The sequence below is a fragment of the Bubalus kerabau genome, chromosome 18, assembly GCF_029407905.1.
Source record: "Bubalus kerabau isolate K-KA32 ecotype Philippines breed swamp buffalo chromosome 18, PCC_UOA_SB_1v2, whole genome shotgun sequence".
In the NCBI taxonomy this organism is placed as follows: Eukaryota; Metazoa; Chordata; class Mammalia; order Artiodactyla; family Bovidae; genus Bubalus; species Bubalus kerabau.
In genome coordinates, this window is record NC_073641.1 from 4687382 (window position 1) to 4701689 (window position 14308).

General features: G+C 32.4%; 1 protein-coding gene across 5 annotated transcripts in view; it reads left to right on the forward strand.

Annotated features, from left to right (window-relative positions):
- The window catches only part of RANBP17 (RAN binding protein 17), a 363628-nt gene that overhangs the window by 42161 nt on the left and 307159 nt on the right, over positions 1–14308 (forward strand). For all 5 annotated transcript variants that reach the window (XM_055555070.1, XM_055555073.1, XM_055555071.1 and 2 more), the window contains 4 exons: positions 1550–1669; positions 3018–3164; positions 3687–3859; positions 6065–6258. In XM_055555070.1, coding sequence (XP_055411045.1) covers positions 1550–1669; positions 3018–3164; positions 3687–3859; positions 6065–6258 — 634 coding nt within the window. The remainder of the gene's footprint in view (positions 1–1549; positions 1670–3017; positions 3165–3686; positions 3860–6064; positions 6259–14308) is intronic.

The window sequence follows — 14308 nt, forward strand, 5'->3', positions numbered from 1 at the left end:
AGTAAAATTGGAGGATTCTTATATTGTCATTTCCTGAAGAAAAAAAAAAAAAGTTTGATTTAAATATGAGTGGTATGTTTGTTTAGATATGTCATTGCCTAGAAGGAGGAATAGGTTGACAAAAACACTGCCCCCTCTCCTTCTTAAAAACATGCTTGCTCTTGAAACGAGGGTTTTATTAAGGGGATGGTTTTTAAACTGGTTTTCACAGGACACTCATGTTTCTAGATGGTACCATAGAACTTCAGCCTTCTGTAGTTTAAAAAAACCATGGTTTCATGCTATGTTTACAGTTATGTTTAGGGATAAAACAAACAAGCTACTGGTGCTTAAAAAGTAGAATGGAAAACTGCTTTAAGAGAATGTTGCTAACATTTATCGTGCATGCCCTATCATATGATTCTTACCTCACTTCATTCTCACAGTGGCCCTGCAAGGTGAGTATTGTTATCTTCACTATGTAAACAAGTCAGCAGACCCAGAATGGCCTAAGTGACTTTCTAAATTTTAGAGCTGAGGTTCAAACTCAGTGGTTTTGGCCTCAAACCTCTACATATTTTTAACTGTATTAGTCGTTCCTAAACCTTCTACACATTGGAAAGAAGTTTTGTTTTTCGGGATGTTTGTTTGCTTGTGTTTTTTTGTTTTTAACATTAAGGACTGTGACAAACCGAGTAGCATCTAAACTGGTTTTTGTCCGCATTCTCACCCTCGCCTTGAGAGCCAGACATGCTGTGTGAGATCTCCTAACTGAAACATTCAGATATTGACAGATAATTCTATTTTTTTATAAGTGGGCAGATATACATATGTGGACCAAAACAAAACATATGTGGGCCAGTTTGGGGCCTCTCAATTAATAAATGAAAGGCTTCAGTGAATTCCAGTAGGAGAATTAAGAACCTGAGTAGTGAAATTGTCTAATAAAGTATTAACTTAAAGAAGATAACTAGGCCAGTGATAGATAATCTGTGAGAATTTTTATAGGCTATCTGTTTCAGGAACATTTTCCAAATTGTTCTCAAGATATTAATAAATGGTGTGGGCAAGATGGTCTGTCACCAGATATATTTGGGACATGCTAGATTAAATAAAGTTACAGATTTTTTCCTAATTTCAGGATACTGCAGAGCATTTTGTGTAGTATTTCCTAAACATATTCTGCAACAACATGATGTTTTCATTTCTTCATTTTGGTGAAGCACCTGGTTCATCAGTTTGAAAAGGTTTAGGCAGCAACAGCAATTGGGAACCTTTTGAGTGTATTCAGATCCTGGCTCTGCTCTGGTGTATCTAATATATCTAATATATACAAAAATATACAAAAATATTAGAGGAATTTTATATACAAATAGAAATTCTAATGGTGGGATTGAAGATTTATGGATGGTGGTAATGATCAATGATATTTAGTTTACATTGTTTTTTGGATTCTATAATGCTTTTTCATCATTAAAATTTTAAAAATTTTAATGTAAAAACTAGTGTTCCTTTCGTGTGGCCACAGTTACTTTTAAAGTTGAAATGAATTTGTTGTTCCTGTTTTTAGGCACTTTCGTGTTTAGTTCAATTTGCTTCTACAAGAAGGTCCTTATTTAGCAGTCCTGAACGTGCCAAGTACCTTGGTAATTTAATTAAGGGAGTAAAAAGGATACTTGAAAACCCTCAGGTATTTATGAAGTAATTTAATTAACATTAGCATATATAAATACAGTTTTTCTGCTGAAAGGTACATAATAAACTTATGACATGGTTATGATTCTGGAAGAAAATACATATCACAGTCTTCTTTCTTAGCTCTCATCTGTAGTATAAATGGGCAGTTTTTAAAAGTACATATTTTCCTGACTGATGTCTGTGTTGTTTTTATTTTTCCCATGGGAATAGAAGTTGCATATTTTATTATGTTTCTGCTTTTTACCATTGTGTTTTGCTTGTACTTCTTAAATTACTGAAGTGATTAGTTATATCTGCATTCTAAACTAGAAGACAGTATAAATCTGGATGTTAATATTGGAATAAGTGGCTTTAAATTATGAAATAATATCTTTTTGTCCTCTTGTGGGCAGTAAGAATTTGTAGATTTTTAAATCTACTCTCTATGTTAACTGCAAATCTTCAATGGCAATATTCATTTCAGAGAATTGCAAAGCCATTATTTAATTAGTGATTTTGGGTGTCTGGATAAAATTTGTTTCACTTTAGTTTATATCTGTAGTGAAAGTACAGATTTTAAAAAATTAAATGATGATTTAAGGAGGTTTATCTAAGTCTTTTGGCTGTTAATAACTTTTGGGAGAGACAAACTTCTCAAATTATAAAGATAATAATACACATCCTGTCTTCAAGGGGCTCCCTGGGGACACCTTTCTGGGTTTTTTGTTTTAACCTGTCCTTCTCCCAGAGTTACTTCTATATATTATAGTACTTTTGTTAAACTTTCTGCTGTACATTGCAGCAGTTTATATGAATGATTTAGAGACAGGGAGTTGCTTGAGGACATCATGCCTGTGGGTACTCAATAAATACTTGTTGAATTAAAATATATTTCTGTTATTTATGTGTACACATTTAATCTAAGTGTAGTGGTATTGCTCTTTTCTAGGATTTCAAGAGCCATTCTTGTTTTCCATCTTACATATTTTTCAGCTCTTGTACTGGCTTCTGTCTAACCCACAATATACACATACACATTTGCTCTGTCTGTCTCTCAGTTCTCTCTCATGCAGTTTTTGGGTGATATAATGGTTACCAAACATTTGACTTAGTCATCATGGTCAAAGCTTCCTCCGAAGCCTCTACTATGAATTCCTTATTACTAATCATTTATGACAACATTAAGCCCAGTGGGAATCATTTTTTTTTAAATTGATACCTACCCAGTTGATGCAAAGTGCAGTAAGTACCCATGAAAACACTGAAACTTAGTAAAATACTCTTGGAATTTTATTGATGGTGATTAGTTTGGTTTATTTTTAAGTTTTTAAAGTAGCCTTTCTTTTTGTCTCATGATTTAGGGTTTGTCTGATCCAGGTAATTATCATGAATTTTGTCGATTTTTGGCTCGTTTAAAGACAAATTATCAGCTAGGAGAATTAGTTATGGTGAAAGAATATCCTGAAGTTATCAGATTGATTGCCAATTTTACCATTACTAGTCTACAGGTAAGTAAAAGTACATTGTTGATGCTAAACTGTAAATAGAATACTTTCTTGATAAGATTTGGTAGGGATTTTTAAAAAACGTCTATTAAAGCACCTTGCTAAAAATATTCATTGCAAGATTTTAGGGAAAAGTTCTTTGTAACAAATTTTATAATAATAATTTAGAGGCCATATGATTATCTAATAATTAAAGAGTGAATTGAGAAACTGTGGCAAAATCTATGTGGAGAAATAAAATAAAGTTTTACAGATTAGTTTTTGGAAAAATTCTTTTTATAAGTTTGGGGAGAAGTTTTAAAACCATATTTTCTGTATGATATCAGCTCTGTTAAAAAATATTCATGGAAAGAAGATTAGAAGGATGTTCACAAAGATTTAAAATTTGCTATGTTAAATGTTCATTAGTGTTATAATCAGAACAAGTTTAGTTTTAAGTGTATGTTTAGTTATTTTGCCTCTGGAGTTCTTATTCTAGGAAGATATGATACCAGTTTAAATAACATTTGCTTTATTTTTTTGTAGCATTGGGAATTTGCTCCCAACAGTGTTCATTATTTATTAACTCTGTGGCAAAGGATGGTAGCATCAGTTCCTTTTGTGAAATCAACTGAACCCCACTTATTAGACACTTACGCGCCAGAAATCACGAAGGCCTTTATCACTTCTCGCTTGGAATCTGTTGCCGTAGTTGTGAGGTATTGAAAACTAAATGTTTTTGTTGAATTTTCATCTTCTGCATCTTGGAATTTTTTTAAAATGGAAGTATAATTTACCTGTGGTAAAATTTGACCTTTTTCAGTTTTGTGAATTCTGACAAATGTATACATTTGTGTTTAACTAACGATACAATCGAAATATAAAATAGTTCCATCACCCTAGAAAGTTTTTTTAGGTTCCTTTGTAGTCAGACCTTTCCCGATCCTTAGCCTCTAGCAATTATTAATCTGTTTTGTTTCCCTAAAATTTTTGCCTCTTTTGAATGCTGCGTAAATGAAATCATACAGTGTGTAGCCCTTTAGTCTGGCTTCTGTCCCTTGGCATAATGCATTTGAAATTTTTCCATTTTATGTCAGTAGTTCTTTACTTTTTATTCTGAATAGTATTTCATTTTATGAATATATCATAGCTTATTAATCCATTCATCTTTTGGATTCTTTCTGTTTAAGTGTTCCTATACAGATTTTTGTATGAATGTAAGTTTTTATTTCTCCTGGGTAAATACCTAGGTGTGAGATCTGGGTTGCTAGGTAAATGTGTATTTCACTTTAAAAGAAATTGCCAAACCATTTTCCAAAGTGCCCATTTTGTTCTGCATTCCTACCAGCAGTTTATGAAAGATCCAGTTGCTTTGCATCCTCATCAGCACTTGACAGTCAGTTTTAAAAACTTTTAGTCATTCTGATAGATGGGATGCCTCATTGTTGGTTTAAATTGCATTCCCTTAATGACTAATAGAGCTTCCCTGGTGGCTCAAATGGTAAAGCATCTGCCTGCAATACTGGAGACCTGGGTTCGATCCCTGGGTTGGGAAGATCTCCTGGAGAAGGAAATGGCAACCCACTCCAGTACTCTTGCCTGGAGAATCCCACGGACGGAGGAGCCTGGTGGGCCACAGTCCCTGGGGTCGCAAAGAGTTGGACATGACTAAGCGACTTCACTTTCAATGACTAATAATGGTGAGCATCTTTTTGTGCTTATTTACCATTTCTATATACTCTTTGGTAAAATACCTGTCAAATCTGTTGCCCATTTTTTGATTGGGTTGTTTGTTTTCTTACATTGAGATTTGAGAGGTTGGTCCACTTTGGTCACAAGTCTTTATCATATGTGTTTTGCAAATATTTTTTCCAGTCCATTGCTTGCCTCTTCATTTCCTTAACAGAGCCTTTTGAAGAGCAAGAGTTTTAAAGTTTCATGAAGTCCAATTTATCCTTAATTTTTTTCTTCTAGAAGTTTTATACTTTTAGAATTTAAATTCGGGTCCATAATCCATTTTGAGTTAACTTTTGTATCTGATACAGGGTAAGTCTCCATGTTCTTTTTTTTCCTTTTTTTCCTTTATGCATATTGAAAACTGGTTATCCCTAACACCATTTGTGGAAAAGACTCTCCTTTCTCCATTGAGTTGTCTTTACATTGTTTCCAAAAATTAATTGATCACATATGTATGGTTCTATTTCTGGACTCTATTTTCATTAATCTATATGTTTCTCCTGCTAATACCCTGCCTTGAGTACTGTAGCCTTATAATAAGCTTTGAGATCAGGTAGTGTGAGTCTTCCACCTTGCTTTTCCCTTTTAAAAATTACTTTGGCTCTTCTTTTGCTTAAATTTTAGGATCATCTTGTCAGTATCTACAAAAAATGTCCTTCTGGAATTTTGACTATGATTTCACTGAATTTGTATAATTTATTAATTTGGTGGAAGAATTGACATCTCAGCAATATTGAGTCTTTCAGGCAATAAGCGTGTTTATCTTTTATTTAGCTATTATTTCTTTCATCAGGGTTTTATAGTATTCAGTCTTTAAATCTTTACATATATTTAATTAAGATTTAATTAGTATTTTATGTTTTCTGGTGCCTTTCGAAGGTAATATTTTTCAGATTTACATTTCCATTTGTTTATGTTAGTATATGGTAATGAGTTCTGTATATTGATCTGTATGCTAGCAACTTTGTAAACTCACCTGTTAATATGAGTAGCTTTCATATAGTTTCTTAGGTACTTTTATATACATAATCATGTTTTCAATTATAGACATTTTACATCTTACCTTCAGTGTCTTTTATTTCTTTATCCATGATAGAATTTTGATTTAACTTAAATAGAATTTATTTGTGGTGAGTAAAAGTATGTTTCATTCTAATGTTGTCTGTCTTCCTATTATGTGTTTGCAGAGATCATTTAGATGACCCGCTGGATGACACCACCACTGTGTTTCAGCAGTTGGAGCAGCTGTGCACTGTCAGCAGATGTGAATATGAAAAGACATGTACTCTTCTCGTACAGTTGTTTGATCAAAATGCACAGAATTACCAAAAACTTCTGCATTCAGCTTCCAGAGTACCTGTGGACATGGCAATTCAGGAAGGTCAGTACATTTTATATGACTATTTAGGGTATTATGTTGAATTTTAAGTAGCTTCATTAATCAATTTATTTAATAATTTTATTGTAATTTATTTTTATTTATTTCCCCAATTTCTGTTCTTCTAGTCATCAATTAATTTTATTAACCTTCTGGGTATTTTGGTGGCTTGATGATTTTAATTCTTATAAGATTTGCAGGGAATATTTCTCTCTGGAATCAGTATTAAAAAAAGCTGATGATGATCTTTGAGTAGAGTTTATTAACTTATAACTGTCTTTTAAGTAATTATGTTTCCTTCTTAGCTATAGCTGACTAAAAATTTTGAGCCCAATGTTGGCCAGTTAAAAGTTACATAAGACCTCATCATGGTTTTATATTTGTTTATTAGCCTTCATCATGGCTTTATTTTATTATTATATTTTAGTTTCACAATTTCCTCTTTATTTTTCATTCTTTACTGAAGAAAGATTTATTTCTCTGTATTTCCTTAAATCCTTTCTGGAAAATAGGAAATTAAATACACTTTTCAGATTTTTAGATGAGATGACTTATGAGAATGGAACTGGCTGTATGTATTTCTAATAGAAGGCAGTTTGATTATAGTTCAAGGATGTTTTTCTTTTTCTTTCATGTTTGTTGATTTTATCTTGTTTGGAAAGTGAGTAGTAAGTGATGATAGTCAAACTTTCAGTGATTTTTCCATCTAAACTCTTTAAAAAAATTCTTTGAAAATTATCCTATATATGTTTACAAGATGTCGTCTTAAAATGCCTTTTGTTCATTTTCTGTTTTGCTTTTTGAATCATATAGTACTGCTGAGGGTCTGGATAGAGAAATAGTTAGCCTTCTTTAAATGTTCTCTTCCATGCCTCTCTTTATGAATTAAATGAGGGAGAACTAGCATGTTGTTTCATAGCATTTCATCTTCATGATTGATTTCTTTCTTTAGTAGAGTTTTGAAAATTATTAAATATCAAATACATCTAAGTATTGATATAGTAGCAGTAAAAACACCTTCACATAACTTAAATAGCAGGTCAATACCAACCTTTGCTGTTGACTTTTTTCTGCCAGCAGAAAATGCTTGCTGTTTATCAGTTGATGCCTTTTCTTCATAGTTTTACTGCTGCTGCTGCTGCTGCTAAGTTGCATATAGATATATATTCTGAAAATAATGCATAGTTTTGCATATTTTTGAACTTTATAAAAATAGAATCAAAATGTATTTATTCTTTTACAACTTGCTTCATTTTTTCTGTGTTGTGTATATGAGAGTTTATATTGGTGCTGTAGATATAGTTCCTTTATTTGTACTGCTGTAGTGCTGCAATTTATTGATGCATTTCTTGTCAATGGGTAAAGCTTGTTATATGTATTCATTACATAGCTTCAGTAGGTCATGCCAAACTATATTTTACAAACAGTGATTATACTACTTTATATCCCACCCATTTTGATCCAGTTCCTCACCAACAGCTCATAATGTTAAACTTTTTGTCAGGCTAGTTGAGGTAATATACCTCACACATATTTTACTTTTCACTTCTATGATTATTAATGATATTTAGTGTTTTATGTTTATTGACTTTGCTGTCGTCATCAGTGATATATATGTTCATGACTTTTCATTCTCCTCATCATTTGGTTTATTGGTCTTTCTCTTGCTGATGGAGTGCTTTACAATGTTTTAACACTAATCTTTTAGTTGTTTAAATTGTGAATATTGCCTCAAGTTTGTGACCTGTCTTTACATATAACTAATGTGTCTGTTCTCTTAGTTTTCATATCAAATTTTGATTAACTCACCTAACTTTTGAAGAGATGTTATATTTACATTGTCCAGAAAAAAAGAAATTAAAATGTGTTCTGTTTCAGTCTTGTAATCTGTCTTCCTATTCTTCACTCTCACAAATTATGATTCTTGCTAGTTTTGCATCTTTCAAAATTTTCTGTTTGCATATACAGTTAATGATATGCGAGTTCTTATCCAGTCTTACATGGAATGTGGCATACCACACTCATGTTCTACTCCTTGCTTTTTCTCATTTAACAATGTATTTTATAGTTATTCTCAAATGGAGAATACTTTTTTAAAGATGAACAATATTTTATTTTTTTAGTGTATCATAATTTAATTAACTGTTCTCTCCACTGCTGAGAGTCATTTGAATTGTTTGTCATCTTCTGCTATTAAAACTAATGCTATTAGTTTTAACTTTGTACTTGTACAAATTACTTTATAGTAATACTAAAGTTAATACTAAAGTATACTGAAGTATCGGAGAAGGCAATGGCACCCCACTCCAGTACTCTTGCCTGGAAAATCCCATGGACGGAGGAGCCTGGTAGGCTGTAGTCCATGGGGTCGCGAAGAGTCGTACACGACTGCGTGACTTCACTTTCACTTTTCACTTTCATGCATTGGAGAAGGAAATGGTAACCCACTCCAGTGTTCTTGCCTGGAGAATCCCAGGGACGGGGGAGCCTGGTGGGCTGCCGTCTATGGGGTCGCACAGAGTCAGACACGACTGAAGCGACTTAGCAGCAGCAGCATACTAAAGTATACTAAAGTTAACCTGTACTTGTACAGATTAACTTTGTACTTGTCAGTTTATATTTATGCAAACGTGTCTGTAGGATAATTTCCAAGAGCAAAACTACTTCTGGGAGATAGGAATAATGTATTTGTAATTTTTATAAATATTTCCAAATTATTCTCTGTAAGGACTATACCAATTTACTTGTCCATCAGCAATCTATGAGAGTTCCATTTTATTGTCTTCCCAGGACAGTTATTACTAAACTTTTGAATTTCTGGCAGTCTTACAGGTGAAAAATGATTTCTCAATCTAATTTTCCATTCTCATATTAGTGATGTTAAACATTGTTTAAGAACTGTTTGGTCTTTTTCTGTAAAAAGAATTACTCATTTTTTGGCTCATTTGTTTTGTTAGGTTTTTTTAAATTGGTTTTTCACAGCTCTTTATATTTTAGAAAAATGAACCCCTTGCTTGTCTGTATTAAGAGTTTTTAATATCTTTTTCCTTTTTTTTTTCTGAGTGTACAGTTTGATGAATTTAGCAGATACATAGCCGTGTAACTAACAGCACATTCAAGATTGAAAACACTTCTTTCACTCTAAATAATTTTCATATGCCCTTCAATTCCATTCCGTAATGCTTGGTCCAGATAACCACTGATTTTTGTCACTATGGTTCATTTCTTTTAGATTTCTATATAAATGAAATTATACAGTAGGAGGTCTTTTGTAAACACTTTGTTTCCTTAGGATAATGCTTTTGAGATTCAAATATTTTGTATATGTAAATATTTTGTTCCTTTCTATTGCTGAGTAGTATTGTATAGTATGGTTTTCTTTTTACTTTGTTCAGCTGTTTACCTCTTAAGTTACACTTCCAGTTTTAATTGACTTATGAATAATGGTGCTATGACCACTTGCAGACAAGTCTTTGTACCTAAATTTTCCTTTCTCTTGGGTAAATACCTGAGACAAATTGTGGGGTCATGTGAGAAATGTGTGTTAATATTATAAGATACTGCTATGCTATTTTATGAAGTGTACCATTTTTCATTTCCATTAAGATTGCTTCACATCTTCATCATCATTTGATATTGTCTTCTTACTTTCAGCCATTCTACTGGGTATATAGGAATAGTATCTCACTGTGGTTGTATTTTGAATTTCCTTGATAATTAAAGAAGTTGTGCTCTTTTAGGCCATTATTATATCTTCCTTTGTGAAATGTCTGTTCACATTTTTTCCCCTTTTTATATTGGGTTGTTTGTTCTTTTGTACATAGTCTTATTGAAATTCTAAGTGTTTTTATATTCTGTATACAGTCCATTTTTCACATTCATGTTTACAAATATTTTCTTCCTGTCGTTTGTCTTTTTAACTCTTAAGAGTTAAACTTTTAAAGAGTTAAGTTTTAACTGTTGAAACTTTTTAACTGTTTCAGAGAGCAGAAGTTGTACATTTTGATTATCTGCATTTTCAGTTTTTTATTTATGGCTTTATGGTTTTTGTATTGAAGAAATATGTGTAACTGAAGTTACAAATAGGTTTTATATTTTTCTTCTAAAAGTTTAATAATTTTAGCTATTATGTTCAGGTCTGTGATCCACTTTGAATTAATTTTTGTGAATGATGTGAGGTAAGAAGAATAAGGCCTCCTCCCCAACACATATGGCTATCAAATTCTAGCAACATTTGCTGAAAAGACTTTTTTCCCTTTTGTATTATTCTGTACCTTTGTCAAAAATCAGTTGACCATAGAAATCTAGGGTCTGTTACTGGACTCTGTTCTGTACCATAGATCTAAATGTCTATCCTTATGCCAATATTATGCTGTCTTGCTTACTATAACTTTATAAGTCTTCAAATCAGGTAATTTAAGTCTTTCAGTCTTGTTCTTCTTTCTCAGAATAGTTTTGTGTTCTGCATCTTTTGCTCTTGTCTTAATTTTAGCATCAACTTGTCAATTTCTTTAAAAAAACTCATCAGTTTGATTGAGGTTGCCTCAATCTGTGTATCAGTTTGGGCCATCTTAATATCCAGTTCATGGACATGGTATCTTGCTACACTCATGTAGGTGTTTTAAATTTTTGTTTTACTGTATTCAGTTCACAGCTGTTAAAAATCTTTTATTGAATTTATCACTATATATTTTTGATGCTATTATAAATTTTGATTATTCTCTACTATCCTATGTAAGTCCAGAATTGATTTTTGTCTTTGTGTTCTGTGACTACTAAATTTACTTAATAGTTTAAATAGATTTTTTTGGTAGACTTGTTAGGATTATTTTATATGCTAATGTCACCTAAAGTAAAGACAGTTTTATGTCTTATCTTCATGCCGTTTATTTCTGTTTCTCTCCTTATTCCTTCAACTGGTAGGACCTTCAGTAGAGTATTGAAAAAAAGTGATAAGAATGGATATTCTGGCCTTGTTTCTGTTTGTACATAAAGACAGCATTAATCCCTCTTATCATTGATAATAAATTTGGTGAAGTTCCCTTCTGTTTCTTAGATTATTTATAATGAATGGGGCATAAATTTCTTTGAATGCTTTTTTTGTACCTACTCAAATGAACTTTGTTTTCTTTTTCATTTTACTAATGTAATAAATTACATTAATTGATTTTCCTGTTAAACAGACTTTATATTCCTAGGATAAATCCTACTTGGTTATGATATTGTTCTCTTATATAGTGTTAGATTCAGTTTGCAAAAATTTTATTTTATGTTGATGTTCATGAAGGATATTTGTCTTTAGTTTTCTTTTTTTTTATGATGACTTTGGTTTTGGTAACAGGGTAATACTGGCCTCATAAAATATAAATTGAGTCAAGAAGTGTTTCTGCCTCCTTTATTTTCTGAAAGAGTCTGTGTAATACTGGTATTATTTCTTTAGAGTTTGATAGAATTCATCAGTGAAACCAGTGGGCCTGGAAGATTTATCATTATGAATGAAATTTTGTTAATTGATATGGAACTGTTCCTATTTCCTCTTGCACTTGGGATCAAATCTAATCATTTATGTCTTTCAAGGATGACTCTAATTTTAAATTTACTGCAATAAAGTTATTTCTAATACTCCATTATTATTATTTTAATGTCTATGGGATCTGAAGTGATGTACTTTCTTCCATTCTTCCTATTTTAAAAATTGAGGTACACTTGCCACATACTAGTTTGAGATGTACCATGTAATGATTTGGTATTGTATATATTGGGAAAGAATCACCAGAAAAAGTCTAGTTAACATCCATCACTGTACATGATTACACATTTTTTTGTGTGTGGTGAGAATTTTTGGCAAGATCTACTGTTTTAGCAGCTTTTGAATATGCAATACAGTGTTACCATGCTATATATTACATCCTCATGACATTTATTTTTATAACTGAAAGTTTGTACCTTTTCCCCAACTTCATCCATTTGATAATTTTTGCTTTTTCTCTTTTTCCCTGATAGACTGACTGGATATTTATCAATTTTCTTAATTATTTCCAGAAATCAGCTCTTAGTTTCACTGATTAAAAAAAATTTTTTTGTTTATTTTTTATTTCCTGAGTGTTTTGGGAGGAAGATTTCTTATTTTCTACCCTATACTTTTGATTTTACTTCATCTTTTCAAATTTTGGATGGAAGTGTCACATCTTTAATTTTTAGATTTTTTGTAATTTTCTAATTAAAAACATTTAAAGCTATAAATTCTGGTTTAAGCATTGCTTTAGCTGTATATCATGAATTTTGATCTTTTATTTTCATTATCATTTAGTTAAGATATTTTCTAGTCTCTTATTTCTTTGTTACTTTATGGATTATTAGAAGTATGCTTTTATATTCTAAATAAAATATTTGGATCTTCCTAGTTATCTTATTGTTCCTGATTTCAAATTTAATTCTATCTTGGGCAAAATAATTTTGTATGATTTCAGATATTAAGTTTATTAAGACTTGTTTTATGATGAAGCATATGGTCTATCATGGCAAACATACCATGTACACTTGAAAAGCATATACACTTTACCATAATTGGGTATAGTAGCACTAAATAGAAATTAAGTCAAGACGATTAATAGTATTAGTATTATGCAGGTATTCTTTGTTTTCATTTTTCTTTGTGTTTATTTCTTTTATTTACAGAGAAAGAAGTATTAAACCTCCAAATACGATTGTGGAATAGTCAATTGTTTTTAATCACTAAGTCATATCTGACTCTTTGTGACCCCAGGAACTATAGCCTGGCAGGCTCATCTGTCCATGGGATTTCCCAGGCAGGAATACTGGAGTGGGTTGCTATTTCTTTCTCCAGGAATAGTCCGTATTACTTTTAATTTTCAATTTTTGCTTCATTTAGACTTTTATTGTCTTCTTTACTAATTGATCCTTTTATCCAGTACTGTCCCGTGCTTTCTGTTTACATGGGCTATCCTTCACCATCCATTTACTTTCAGTCTGTGTCTTTATTTTTAGAGTGTGTCTCTTGTAGATGGTGTATTTGTTGTTCTTGTTCAGTTGCTCAGTCATGTCTGACTGTGACCCCATGGACTGCAGCACACCAGGCTTCCTGGTCCTTCACTGTCTCCCAGACTTATGTCCATTGAGTCAGTGGTACCATCCAACCACCTCATCTTCTGTCATCCCCTTTTCCTCCTGCCTTTGATCTTTTCAAGCATCAGGGTTTTTTCCAATGACTCAGTTCTTTGCATCAGGTGGCTAAAGTATTGGAGTTTCAACTTCAGTATCAGTCCTTCCAAGGAATATTCAGGACCGATTTCCTTTAGGATGGACTGGCTTGATCTCCTTGCAGTCCAAGGGACTCTTAAGAGTCTTCTCCAATACCACAGTTCAAAAGCATCAATTCTTCAGCGCTCAGCTTTCTTCACAGTCCAACTCTCACATCCATACATGACCACTGGAAAAACCAAAGCCTTGACCAGATGGACCTTTGTTGGCAAAGTGATGTCTCTGCTTTTTAATATGCTGTCTAGGTTTGTCATAGCTTTTCTTCCAAGGAGCAAGCATCTTGTAATTTCATGGCTGCAGTCACTCACCATCCAGTGATTTTGGAGCCCAAGAAAATAAATTCTGTCACCATTTCCATTTTTTTGCCATGAAGTGGTAGAACCAGATTCCATCTATTTGCCATGAAGTGGTAGAACCAGATACCATGATCTTAGTTTTTTGAATGTTGAGTTTTAAGCCAGCTTTTCACTCTGCTGTTTCACCTTCATCAAGAGGCTCTTTAGTTCCTCTTTGCTTTCTGCCATTACGGTACAGTTATTCCTTAAAAAAAAAAAATCACTTCTGACCATCTCTGTCTTTTGATTTAAATGTTTAGTTCATTTACAAAATGAAGTGGAGGAGGACTGTCACCTCAATACCATTTAAACTGCTTCTTTAGAATAAAGTTTTTCATATCACACTGGTAGTCTATATTTAGGCCACAAACCATGGGAGGTCTGACTTGAGGGTTTTCCCCCTATTCTGTGACTAACGTTGAAGTCAAGTTAGACAA